This window comes from Protobothrops mucrosquamatus, unplaced genomic scaffold (genome assembly GCF_001527695.2).
Source record: "Protobothrops mucrosquamatus isolate PMUCROS unplaced genomic scaffold, P.Mucros_1.0 scaffold683, whole genome shotgun sequence".
Lineage (NCBI taxonomy): Eukaryota > Metazoa > Chordata > Lepidosauria > Squamata > Viperidae > Protobothrops > Protobothrops mucrosquamatus.
Genome location: NW_015386970.1, coordinates 297,064 through 311,024, shown reverse-complemented (window position 1 = coordinate 311,024; position 13,961 = coordinate 297,064). Strand labels below are relative to the sequence as shown.

Below are 13,961 nucleotides of genomic sequence, written 5' to 3'. Positions count from 1 at the left end.
CCTAACTTAACAACTGTGGCAAGAATGGCCATAAAATGGGGCAAAAGTAACTTAACAACTGTTTTGCTTAGCAACAGAAATGTTGGACTCAATGGTGGTCGTAAGTCAAGAACTACCTTTGGCAGGTTACAAGGATCACATTTTGCATGTCTTATACCTGATATACCTGACTCTTTCCTTTCCAGCTTTTTTCACCATTCTTGCAGGTTTATAGAATTAAACAAAAGCGAGGACGGGTAAAACGTGGGTTGTTACTCTCAGGGTAGGTAAGCTTGATCAATCCATTCTGCAACTCAGCCTAGATTACATAGGTCAATGTACTTATCGCGAATGGTTTCTGATTTGTCTTTGTTCTGATGACTGCCCTAGAAGGATCTAAATAACACCTTTGAGTAGCCCCTTGCAGCCTCAATGAGTGTTATTTGCAAAGCCATCTAGCAAAGATTAACATTTTCTTCCTACTCAATCTGTTGGGTAGCAGCTTGTCGGTGCATTTGTGTCAAAGAGCCAAATGACAAATTAAAATGCCCTTAGATGGCATGAGGATATAATATGTGATACAATCACTGGGCCAAACAAAGAAAAGAAAAAGTGTTCTCCTTGCTTTGTTTTATTATAACTGAAACATAAAAAATAGAATAATCAAAGGTCTATTAGCAGCTAGCTACCTATTCATTAGCCTAGCTGCTAGAAATGCTTTATTGAGTTTGAGTGAATTTGCTCAAGGACTACAATAGGCAAAGGAGGGACATGAAATCAACACTGCTATACACTCTATATGTTTCACAATCATTTGTATTGTCTGTTTTGTAATGTCAGGAAATCATGGAAACAAATACCAGATTTAGTGAGTGTGTTGCTTTTGATAACGTAGAACAAGTAAGAGGGATGCCTTGGTTTAGGAAGCAGTATGAAAATAATAACATGCATACAAATATTCTAAATGTTTTATGTCAAAAGAAAAACTCTGCATAGATGTTTTGTAAAATTCAATATGTGAAAGTATCATTGCCAATGAACCCACGGGCTGGTTTACACAAAACCCAATTAATGAATTTGCATATTTGTCACACTCAACTTGCTCTCCCACAACCTTTCACATGGGCTATTTTGTCTGCAGTCATACACAACTACAATTGGGCACTTACCGTAATATAAACAAATTGATGAAATGCCTCTTGCCAATCAAATGAAACAGGTAGCCATCATGAATAGAAGAAAGCAGATCCTAAGCATTAAAAAAGCATTGCATAATTGTCGACTTACGACAGTAAAGGAGCCTGCCTTTTATGATCGTAAGTTGTGATGGTCATAAATGGGGTCCGTTACAGGATCGGACTGATTTTTACAATCTTGTGCATGGCAGTCGTTAAATCAATGACCGTAAAGTGGCCATTGCAGTCATTAAACCCTTGACTCGCTGTGGGTGTAATTTTGCTGAAAACTGGAAATAAATGCCGGTTTTGGCTAAACTGTCATAAATTGCAGTTACACGACTGCAGGACATTGTTAATAGCAATAGCACTTAGCACTGAGACATAGCAATAGCACTTAGACTTATATACCACTTCACAGTACTTTACAGCCCTCTCTAAATGGTTTACAGAGTCAGCCTCTTTCCCCCAACAATCTGGGTCCTCATTTTTACCGACCTCAGAAGCATAGTAGGCTAGGTCAACCTTTGAGCTGGTCAGGATCAAACTGCTGGCAGTCGGCAGAATTAGCCTGCAATACTGCACTTTAACCATTGCGCCACCACGGCTCTTAATGGCTATAAATGCATCCAGTTACTGAGTGCCCCAAGTTTGATCACATGACTACGGGGTGGGTGGGTGTCGAACGGTCACTAAGGGATTGGTAATACGTCGAGGACCAGTTGTACAAATTCTGTTACCAAACCTAGATTTGAGAGGCGAAAATGGTTGTTGCATTGATCCTTAACACAAGACTCAAAATTCTGATTCTGGTATTATAACAGCAGCACCTCATAATTTCCAAGGGGAGGGGAAAATCCATCTGGCATGTAAAACATTACCATTATCTGCTTGAAGTAACTTCAAACTCAGTCAAACATATTTTGGCAAAGCCTTCAGAAGTTCTATTTACGCAATAACCCTTTATATAGAGAGGTGGTCCTTGACCTACGTTCTTTAGTGACCATTTAAAGTTACAACGGCACTCAAAAAAATGACTTACGACTGTTTTTCATACTTACAACTCTTGCAGCATCCCCGTGGTCACATGATGAAAATTCAGACACTTGCAAGTGGTCTGTATGTCAACGCTGCTAACATCGAATGTTCTTGCTTTGACAACATATGGAGATGCAGCCATTTTCCTTAACTTGTGTATTACTCTTAGAGTTAGAATTAGATGATAGTGTGGGGGGAGGAAGAATGTGTATGGGAATTAGTTAGACATAACAAGATCGTAGTAGTGTGTGATTCAAGGTTGTTTGAAATAAGAGATGATAAGAAGTGGCAAGGTTGTTTGAAATAAGAGATGATAAGAAGTGGCGGGTTGGAGATGGGGAGGGAAAGTCTGCATTTCAAACTAATTGGAGAATGTGATTTATGACTGTAAATTAGAGGAGGGAATAGTGCTTTGATACTATGTGTTCAGGGGAGGGGAATCCAGATTTTGGCTTCGACTATGTACGTGCCGATGCTATGACACTCGAATAAAGATTCTTTAAGGCAGTGATGGCGAACCTTTTAGACACCGAGTGCCCAAAAACTGCCCCACCCCGCCCCACCCCTGCTCCATCACTGCCCCATCCCCACCCACCCACAGGGCCACCCGCCATCTCCACGGCCTGCCGCAGATCGCCCAGGCAGCCCAGTAGTGCCATAGCGGCCACGCCCTCCACCCATGCCCTGCAGCATCATCTGTTTGTGACAGGGTGCAAGGAGTCTTGTCCCCACTGCTCGACTGCCATGTCCTTGGCTGCACTGCTCCAGGCGGGCTGTGCCTGGGGGCAACTCTCCTCTGGGGGAGGCTTCTGGTGTGGAGGGGGCCATGGGGGGAGGCAGGGCTGGGGCGACAGCATGTGTGCCCACAGAGAGGGCTCCGAGTACCGCCTCTGGCACTCATGCCATAGGTTCGCCACCACTGCTTTAAGGTAAACAATGCCTCGAGGTTCTTTGAAGAGTTTCATCAGTCGGAACCATGACGCTGTATTTATGATGGTTGCAGTGTCCCAGAGTCAAATGCTCAACCATCTGCAACCTTCTGACAAGCAAAGTCAATGAGAAAGCCAGATCCATTTAACAATCATGTTTCTAACTGAACAACTGCGGTGATTCATTTAACCACTGTGGCCAAAAAGGTCATAAAATAAGGCAAAACTCAAATAACGACAGAAAATTTGGGCTCAATTGTGGGTTGTATGTTGAGGATCGCCTGTATCTTATCCACTTGTCTCTGAAAAACCTTTTTAGACCCTTTTGCTAGATGGTTGATCAATGTTATATGGCGTGTTGTACTTGCCAAATGCAAATTGCTATCAGGAAACAAGTCTTAGCCCACACAAATTATAATTTAAGATCTGGCACAGAAAAACAAGGAAGAAAATAGAAACTGGACCAATGTAAAAAAAAAACCCACAACACTTCCTTGTTTTGAGACCTGGTTACTGATTTTGTGAGACTGGGACCTGGGAGTGATGAAACTGTGACCAGGTTTTAGGAGGGTGTGTTTTGAAGAAAGATGCTTTGTGTCATGGTTCCGAAAGAAATAACTTTTCAAAGAACTTTGAGGCTTAATTACCTTAAAGAATCCTTTAATAGATTACATGATTCGGCACGAACAGAGGAACCCCAATGTCCTCATTGTTAGGAAGTTTCTCCTTAATTCCAGGTTGCTTCTCTCCTTGATTAGCTTCCATCTCTTTGTTTCTTGTCCTGCCTTCTGGTGCCTTGGAGAATAATTTGATCCCCTCTTCTTTGTGGCAGCCCCTCAAATAAAGGAATACTGCTACAATGTCGCCTGTTTGCAATGTCCCATGGTCACATGACATTTTACAACGTTTTTGACAAAAACCAGCATTTACTTCTGGCTATCAGCAAAACCAGTCCATAGTGAACAACCGGTTCCCTCAACAACTGCAGTGGTTGTTTTATGAGCAGTGTTCACTGAACAACTGCCACAAAAAAAATGGTTGCAAAATTGAGTTGGGGATGTCAATGACCTGCTTTATAACTGTCATGACTTACAACTGTGGTGCACAGGCTATATGTTGAATTGAAGACTACCTGTAGTCTGGTGTACCTTGTTGAGTGACCCAACCTTAGAAATAGGTCTATTGTCCTATTAAGATATTAGTAATTTATAATGTAATAGCAGGATTAATTGCCAGTGTTGCTCACAGCAGGCGTAGGAAAAACTAATAAGAATTGGGACCATGGTATTAAATTATTGTATGGGAGCCAACCATCTTTCTCCACCTGCTATTTTAATTAATCATGATTAATCAAACTTTCTACTCTGACATTTTCTATCAAGGAGGGAAGCAGAATCAACAAAAACATGTGCCTTACGCAATAAAGGAACACTCCACTGAATAGCAAAAAGCACTTTTATTCCTTCCATATTGCAGAGCATTTTCTTGTTTTCTAACAGACAATTGAGCGATTTAACTGACAGTGTGAGGGCTTTTTGTTTTTCAAAAGGTAATCTTAAAATCAGTCGATCACACCTTCCAACTCTGCCCCCAACTATTGACCAAGAAAGTGACTTCTGCCTCTGCTTTTCTGCTGGGTGAATATCTTTTTGTAGATATGCTCCATAGCCATTAAGAGAAGAGTGGCAAAATTACCTCAGAGAAATTTTGACACCGATCAAAGGCGTATTACTGTGAGTGCCTGATAGGTTGGGCTGTAAGGAGAATCTGGGGGTCCTGCTTGCGTACCAGATGCTTTCCTGCATGACAGGATAGCCTCTTAAATGTTATCACTGGATGAAAGTATTTTATCTAGAAACCATCTGTCTCTTTACTTGGCTTATTGACCACGGGTGTCAAACTCGATCCTGTCACGTGACATATTGCGACATTTTTTGCCTTTGCGGAGCTGGGGTGGGCATGGCCTGTGCATGACGCATCCAGCCTGCGGGCCGCCATTTTGACATCCCTACTGTAGACAAAGCAGGATGCCCCCTAAGGAACCACTCCATCATTTTGATGTCTGTCTACACTTACAGCTACTGCTAGATAGGTCGACGGAAGCCAAGACTGGCGGGACCTTTCCCAATAGCAAGTGCCAGTTGTGGACCTACCTGTAGCAGAAAACCTTAGCATCAGTACCTATGTCCTATCACCACTAGCTTCACCTGCACTAGGCTAACTCTGCCGACTGCCAGCAGTTCGATCCTGACCGGCTCAAGGTTGACTCAGCCTTCCATCCTTCTGAGGTTGGTAAAATGTGGATCCAGATTGTTGGGGGCAGTAGGCTGACTCTGTAAACCCCTCAGAGAAGGCTGTAAAAAGCGCCGTGAAGTGGTTTATATGTCTAAGTGCTATTGCTACTGAACCCATGCAGGGCAGCATCCATGAAAAATGCAATTGGTGCATAATGTAGCTAGCAACCCATTGGCAGGTAAGAACCACTGGTACCTTATACTATCTGTGTCGCAGGTGCTACATTGGTTGCATATAATTCAAAGTGCTGGTCATCACTTGCTCGTGTTTGGGTGAAAAGCACCGAGACGCTTTCGGATTGAAAGGTATTAGCCAGTGACTTCACCATTGCCCAGGGGACTCCTTTCATGTCCCTGTTAATGTGCCCACCAAAGTGGAACCTATTTATCCACTCGCAATTACTTGCTTTCCAATTGCTAGGTCGGCAGGAGCTGGAGTGATTGACGGGAGCTCACCCTGTTAGGCAGCAGTAGTCAGGTCTTGAACGTGGGCTCATCATGCAGTGTCCTGACTATGTGAACCACTGTACTCTTGGTCATCATTTATAAACCCTCAAGTCCCAAAGGCCCTTTTCCTAAAGGCAACTGGATTCTGTTTTTACTTGAAGACATTTCACTTCTTGTCCAGGAAGCTTCCTCAGTTCTGACTGAATGGTGGAGGATGGGTTTATATTCCTTGTAGCCATCTGGGTAGCACTTTTTCTGAGGGTCACTGAGGCCACTTGGGGGTTTAACTATGCCTTTACAGTCACCTGAATGATGCAAATGGGCGTGGAGCCTTCTTGGAACTGCTGAACTGTGTTGTAAACAGGAGATGGGTGGTGTCATATCCCTCTCCCTTCTGTTGAGAGAAGGTTATTCAATCTTAATGTAGATGGCCTCTTTGATTTCTCTTTCAAACCAGCGGTCCTCTTTGTCCAGAATGTGGGCTTGGCTGTCTTCAAGTGACCTTTATTTTTCAAATGCAGATGGACATCACATGTCTATGTGTTTTATCCTTGGGGTGGACAAGCTTCTGCCTTAGTATATTTTTGAGTTTCAAGTGTGTATGAATATTGTGTTGGTTGGCACCTATACGAAGCTGGCACCTAGATAGCTTCAGGGCAGTTAGGTTCAGGATAGCCTGACCCGAAGAGAAGTGATTTATCCAATGCTGACATCCAGATATAGGCTACTCAGAGTCCTTTCCTCCCCTTGGAAAATAATAACGGTCCCAGTTTTGTGTGTAACCCCTTGGGAAAATTAATTGCCCACCCCTGATTTACACTGTTCTATGGGAAAGATCATTATGGGCTTTGAGTGCAATTCTAGTGGAACTCCGATGGTGCTATATTTGATGGTTGTAAGAATTTGTAAACTGCCCAGAGTCCATGCGGAATTGGTGGTACAGAAATGTCATAATAAATAAACATACCTTTATTAACTCATTGAATGTTCTTTTGATTAAACTATGCCCTGTTAAGTCTCAGCTCTGGGAAGTGGGGGAGGGAGAGGGGGGGATTAGGGTGGGTAGGTTTTGGGGTTTATATTGTAATTTTTATAAAACTTTTCAATAAAAAAAAAAGAACATTTCACTTTCTGTAGCCTGGTGGACTCGTCTCTTGCTTAATTTATTGTTTGTGCAGATGGATCATTCTTTCTTATCTGCTTCTAGAGCACTCTGCTGGTAGGGCTCTGTGTATCTCCTTATAACCTTAAAGAATAAAAAAAGCAGTTTTATTCTGCTTCTAGAGCAGGGGCAGGCAACCTTGGCTCTTTTATGACTCGTGGACTTCAACTCCCAAAATTCCTGAGCCAGCATGGCTGGCTCAGGAATTCTGGGTGTTGAAGTCCACGAGTCATAAAAGAGCCAAGGTTGCCTACCCCTGTTCTAGAGACTGGCCCTCTTGTCCACGCCCAAAACTCCAAATGTCCTTCCTATCTCAAAACGACAATGGAAGAGTTCTGTTACCAACTACCATTTCAATGGCTTGCGAGCCTGTTCTTTTTCTGTTTTCAGATAATCATCATAGAGTTCTCTCAGATGCACCAACAGTTCCTCCAGATTTTCTCCTGTCAGAGCAGAGAGTGGTATGACCCTCTCCTTCACTTTCTCCTTGAGGAGAGGCAAATGGTTCTTGGATTCTGGGAGATCCAACTTATTTGCAACAATGGCATGAGGAACCTTTGACAAGCCAACTTTATACTGTTCCAGTTCATACTTCAAGGCTTCCAAATGAGCCCAGGGCTCAGCCACAGAGAGATCCAACACGAAGAGAAGGAAACAGCAGCGTTCGATATGTCTCAGAAAGGCCAGGCCAAGTCCTCGGTCTTCGTGGGCTCCTTTTATTATTCCAGGGATATCTACAACTGCAAAATAAGACAAAACAGAGTGCAGGTAGTCCTCTCAACTTACAACAGTTCATTTATTGACCGTTCAAAGTTACAATGGCACTGAAAAGAGACTTATGGCAGTTTTTCTCAGATGCTATATTTTTTCTATCCTGCTCTATGGAGTAGAGAGTTGGTCTCTGACAGAAGGCCACCTGAAGAGACTAGAAGCATTTGAAATGTGGATTTACAGGCGGCTGTTACGTATAAGCTGGGTTGACAAGATCAGAAATGAGGAGGTGATCAGCCGCCTGGGAAAGCCAAGGGAAATCATCAAAATAGTTAAAAAATGAAAGTTAGAATATTTTGGACATGTGATGCGACACCCAGAAAAATACGGCATACTCCATTTAATCCTCCAGGGAAAGATGGAAGGCAAACGAGGTCCAGGCAGAAGAAGAACATTGTGGCTTCAAAATCTAAGGCAGGGCTTTTCAACCTTTTCATCCATTGTACCACTTTTAGGATATGGCAATATCTGAGTACCACCAGTCGCCTAGCAAGGTGTCAAAAACTTGATGACCAAAAAAAAGAGAGGAAAAAAGTGATAAACTACAGGTAGTCCTCGACTTACAACAGTTCGCTTAGTGACTGTCCGAAGTTACAATGGCACTGAGAAAAGTGCCCCCCAAGCCACAGCCGAGCAAGACACCTGCCTGCCTGCGCGGCCACGCTCTTCCTCCTGTCCGAGGTTTTCATTGTTGTGAGCATTTCTGTTGAGGATTGGCAGCGGGGGTGGGGTGGGGGGGGGTGTTTGGTTTTTATTCCCCCTGTCTGCTGGGTGGTTGCAGCAGGTTTTGGTCACTTCACATGACCCTGGGACTCTGTGACCGTCATAAATATGAATCAGTTGCCAAGCATCTGAATGTAAATCACAAGAGCCTGGAGATGCTGCAACATTCCAGCTGATCGGCGCTTCTTCTGGGCTCAGCAGAAACGCCAGGATCAGCGCTGAGCTCCAGCTGGAGCCTGGCGCTGATCCTGGAGCTTCCACTGAGCCCTGACAGCCCTGCAGCTCCAGCCGTCTCTCGCTCAGGCTTGTGCGATGCTGCCACTGGTTCAGCTCATTCCCCTCCCCCGCTACCACTTTTCTAGGATGGTTGCGTACCACCTGCCAGGTGCCAATGTACCACAGGTGGTACCCGTACCACTGGTTGAAAAGCCCTGATCTAAGGGACTGGTTTGGACAAAACTCAGCAGCACTTTTTCGTGCAGCTGCTGATAAAAACAGGATCGCCAACGTCCGATAACAGATATGGCACAAGAAGAAGAAGGCGGCAGTTTTTCACACTTATGACCACTGCAGCATCTTCATGGCCGCGTGATCAAAATTCAGATGCTTGGCAACTGGTTCATATTTATGACCGTTGCAATGTCTCGGGGTTATGTGATCAGCTTTTGCGACCATCTGACAAGCAAAGTCTATGGGGAAGCCAGGTTCACTTAACAACCGTGCTACTAACTTAAAGCCTGCAGCGATTCATCTCACAACGGGCAAAAAAGGTCATAAAATGGGGCAAACTCACTTAGCAACATAACGTTTGGGCTCGATGGTGGTCATAACTCAAGGAAATCTGTAACACAATCAGTTACAGTCTGGTTGTTGGAGAATGATAGAAAAAAGGAAATTGCCTGGGGTGGGAGGAAAAAAACCAGCATTTGGATTCCTAGAGGAGTTTTCCAGGCCATGGAATCAGAAAAAGGAAAAGAAAAAGAAGGGGGAGGGAGAGAAGAAGGAAAAGGGAATAATAATAATAATGATAATAAGATGAAGGAGAAGGAGAAGAAGAAGGAGGAGGAGGAGGAGGAGGAGGAGGAGATTATTCCCAAAATTATTGACCAAGAGTCAAAACTGTAATGATGGAAAATTGTCTATGTATGCTTGAACATTTTTCCTTTAGCCTCCTAACCCATCAGTTTTCCAAAACTCTAGAACAGTGGTGGCGAACCTATGGCACGGGTGCCAGAGGTGGCACTCAGAGCCCTCTCTGTGGGCACGCGCACCGTCGCTCCAGTCCTAGGCCTTCAGCTGGGTTTTATAAAACCTTTTCGCTTTAGGCCTCTGCCGCTGTGTGCAAAAAAAAGAGAAAAGGTTCAATCAGTCAATTTCAACTTCTCGCGGGAAAAAAGAGATCTTGCAAAGTTGGAATTGATTGATTGAACTTTTTAGTCCCACCCAGTCTGCCGTTACCACAGCAGCCACGCCCATCCAATTGGCCATGCCCACCCAATTGGCCACGCCCAGCCAATGGGCCACACCCACCCGGCACTCGACGATGCATAAGTGGGTTTTGGGTTGCAGTTTGGGTACTCAGTCTCTAAAAGGTTCGCCATCACTGCTCTAGAATTCCATAGAACATTGCTTGAAATCCTAGAAAAATGTGAGGCAGCTGGATACCCTTGATTAGTTTGCAGTTGACATACAAGGAGACAATCAAAACACTTTCAATTTTTTTTTCAAGTTGGTTCATGTTTTTCAAGCCTTGGTTCGTGAAAAAGGGTAATCTGCAGTTAAGCTTTCTTTCTCCCGTTTAGTACAAACTTCAACACGATATCGCTGTCGCAAAATGCTTTTATTTTTTTCCCCAAAAGGAAATAAAACCATGAAGGTCATTAAAAAAAGAAGAAGAAGGAAATATAAAAGCGTACCTGCAATCTGCTCGTAGTCTTCGTAGTGAACAATGCCTACGTGAGGATTCAGGGTTGTGAATGGGTAGGGAGCCACAGCGGGTTTTGCCCTGGAGATTGCTCGCAAGAGGGAAGATTTCCCAGCATTGGGGAATCCTATCTGGAATAGAAAGCCCAAACTGAAACGGAGATAGCTTTGGCCTTCAAGCTTACATTTAATTCTACTGGCAAGATGGAACGTGTATATAGCAAATTTCGTATTTTTTTCTTGTTTAAACTAGATTTGATTCAGTGGTGGCGAACTTATGGCACGGGTGCCAGAGGCGGCACTCAGAGCCCTCTCTGTGGGCCCGCGCGCCGTCGCCCCAGTCCTAGGCCTTCAGCTGGGCTTTATAAAACCTTTTCGCTTTAGGCCTCTGCTGCTGTGTGCAAAAAAAAAAAAAAAAAAAGGTCAATCAGTCAATTTCAGCTTTTCGCAGGAAAAAAAAGATCTTGCAAAGTTGGAATTGATTGAACTTTTTAGTCCCACTTTTTAGTTACCACCGCAGCCACGCCCACCCAATGGGCCACACCCACCCGGCACTCGACGATGCATAAGTGGGTTTTGGGATGCAGTTTAGGCACTCAGTCTCTAAAGGTTCGCCATCACTGATCTAATTAATCTAGGTGAACTATGTTAAGTTCAGTCAATACATTGAAATAAATACAAATTTTAGAAGTTTCATCCCTTCAGCCATCTGTGCTACAGACTGGAAAAAAATAGCACAGGTAGTCATCAATTAACAATTCACAACCATTCTTTTAGTGATCATTCGAAGTTACAGCAACACTTGAAAAAAAATGACTTTATGACCGGTTTTTATACTTATGATCCTTGCAGTATCCCCATGGTCACATGATCAAAATTCAGGGGCTTGGCAACTGGAATGTATTTATGAAGGCTGCCGTGTCCTGGGATCACGTGATCACCATCTATAACTTTCCCAGCCAGCTTCTGACAAGCAAAGTGAATGGGGGAAGCCAGACTCGCTTAACAGTCACATAATTCACTTAACAACTGTGGCAAAAACGCTTGTAAAATGGGGTACAACTTAATTACTTTTCTTTAGCAGCAGAAAGCTTTGTCTCAATTGTGGTCATAAGTCAAGGACTACCTGTAATGGCAAAAGAAGGCAATGCCACCCCATCTTCCCACTCCCAAGTTATCAGCTGTTGTTAGTCCGATCAACCAACTCTAAGCCAGGGGTAGTCAACCTTGGCTCTTTTATGACTCGTGGACTTCAACTCCCAGAATTCCTGAGCCAGCTAAGCTGGCTCAGGAATTCTGGGATTTGAAGTCCACGAGTCATAAAAGAGCCAAGGTTGACTACCCCTGCTCTAAGCCAAGAATTTTAAGCAATACTCAACAAGCAGATGAATTATGGGTCATCAGGTTTTTGTCAATTCTATTCCAAGAAGTGCATTTTTTAAACCTCCCATGTTCCAACATTCCTGGACTGAACGTGAAGGTTTGTTTCTTCAACATTAAATATCATATTGAAAAACAAACAGGCACACTTACCATCCCTGCATGGGCCACAGTTTTGAGCTCCAAGTGAAGGAATCTTTCTTGACCCAGATCTCCTAAAGTGACAGTTGTTGGTGCTCGATTGTCATTCGCCAGAAAGAAACGGTTGCCCTTGCCCCCGGTTCCACCATAGGCTGCAACGTATTCTTCCCCGTGATGGTTGAGGTCCGCTACGACGTTGGGGCCTTCCTTAATTATGGTACCAAGAGGCACCTACGAAATAAATATAAATTTAGGTAAAATACAGCTAAGGATTTACAATCCTTGGCTGTTTGTTCCTACTGGTGAGCAAATAGTTGCTCAGCAGTCTTCCAACGTGGGACATTAGCCATTCAGCCTTTAAAAACCCAACATTTTGACCATCTAAAAAGAAGCATCAACAACATACCTTAATATACAGGTGCCTGCCAGCTGATCCATAGCAGTTTTTGCTTCCCCCCTTTTCCCCACTGAAGCCTCTATAAAATGGGTAGAGGCAAGCCAAGGATTTGACTTGCCGATCCCCTGTAAAAATAAAATATATTACAATTCAACATGCTAAAGATGATTTTTTTAAAAAAGAAAATAACTGTGTTGACTAATTATGAATCAACAAACTGTTTCCTGGATAAGAGCACATCACAAATGCCAAACCTTATATTTTTATTTTATACCAAATGCTGATTATACCATCTGTTCCTTACCTTCTGATATAGGAGCTGTTCTTTTGCTTAAAGGACAAAAGTGCTCATATAAACTTTTGCAAAGATAATCTTAGGATCAACAACTTCAAAATATTAAATGGAGATATTAAATATCACATGGAGAGAAGTAAGCAGTGGGGTACCACAAGGCTTTGTCTTAGGCCCAGTACTCTTCAATATCTTCATAAATGACTTAGATGTGGGAATAGAAGGGGAACTCATCAAATTTGCAGATGACACTAAACTGGCAGGAATAGCCAACACCCCAGAAGACAAGCTCAGGATCCAAAAAGATCTTCCAACAAAATGAACTTTAATGTGGAGAAAAGCAAAGTTTTACATTTAGGCAGGAAAATATAAGTACAGAATAGGCGAGACCTGGCTCAAAAACAGTAACTGTGAGAGGGACCTTGGATTCCTAGTGGATGATCACTTGAATATGAGTCAGCATTCTTCCAATTTTACGCGGGAGAAAACCCGAATAACCAAAGACCTACATGCTATGGGGGGCGCTATGACCGTAGACCCTTGCAGCCACACACCGGGAGCGCAACCTCGCACGTGGGGAGCGTGGGAGGTGAGGTATAAGAACGAGGACGGGTTAACACGGCGATCCGGACCCCCACCGCACCCGACCCACCCGCCGTGCCCAAAAGGGGCTTCCCTGCTGGGAGGCGTATGGAAGAAAGGTAGCCCAGGACTCCCTCGACTGGAGGTGGCTGTGTGTGCCCAAGAGTTGTCGCAGGATGAGATGGAGGATAGGAGGGCGACTCTGGAGTTGCCAGCCAGGTGTGCCCGAGAGTTGTCGCAGGATGAGATGGAGGATAGGAGGGCGACTCTGGAGTTGCGAGCCAGATGGAGCCGGATGGGAGAAAACAACAAGGGAGATCGTCCGGACGAGGCGTGGAAGCTCCCACCCCCGCACGCACTTAGCATCGGCGAAATGGAGGGTGGGGACGTGACTGCTGGGTTACAGCCCGAGCCGGATTGGATGGGGGTGAACAAGGAGCAGAAGAGGAGACAACTAGATGGCACTTGTGTGCCAGGTGAGGCTAAGCGCCCTCACGGTGCACGGACACGGAGGAATGGGGGTGTGAGGGTCAATGCAAGGATAGTTAATGAGAGTGATGAGGGGCATACATTGATTGGTTATCCAGGACCCGTCACGAGATCTAGGGCCCGGGCGCAGGCGTTGGCTGGCCTATAAATGGTTTCTCCCATTGAGTTATTCTTTACCCTGACGATGTTGGTAGGATCCAACGAAAGCTAGGTCCTTTTTAATATTCTTTTAAAGGTTT

The 13,961-nt window shown here is 44.2% G+C and overlaps 1 protein-coding gene across 1 annotated transcript in view; it reads right to left on the bottom strand.

The window, feature by feature from the left end:
• Window positions 1-7,283: 7,283 nt before the first annotated feature.
• The window catches only part of MTG2 (mitochondrial ribosome associated GTPase 2), a 15,384-nt gene continuing 8,706 nt past the window's right edge, over window positions 7,284-13,961 (bottom strand). The window contains exons 4-7 of the mRNA XM_015818142.1: window positions 12,369-12,484; window positions 11,975-12,193; window positions 10,435-10,573; window positions 7,284-7,764 (exon numbers count right to left, since the gene is read on the bottom strand). Coding sequence (XP_015673628.1) covers window positions 7,370-7,764; window positions 10,435-10,573; window positions 11,975-12,193; window positions 12,369-12,484 — 869 coding nt within the window. The 3' untranslated portion in view covers window positions 7,284-7,369. The remainder of the gene's footprint in view (window positions 7,765-10,434; window positions 10,574-11,974; window positions 12,194-12,368; window positions 12,485-13,961) is intronic.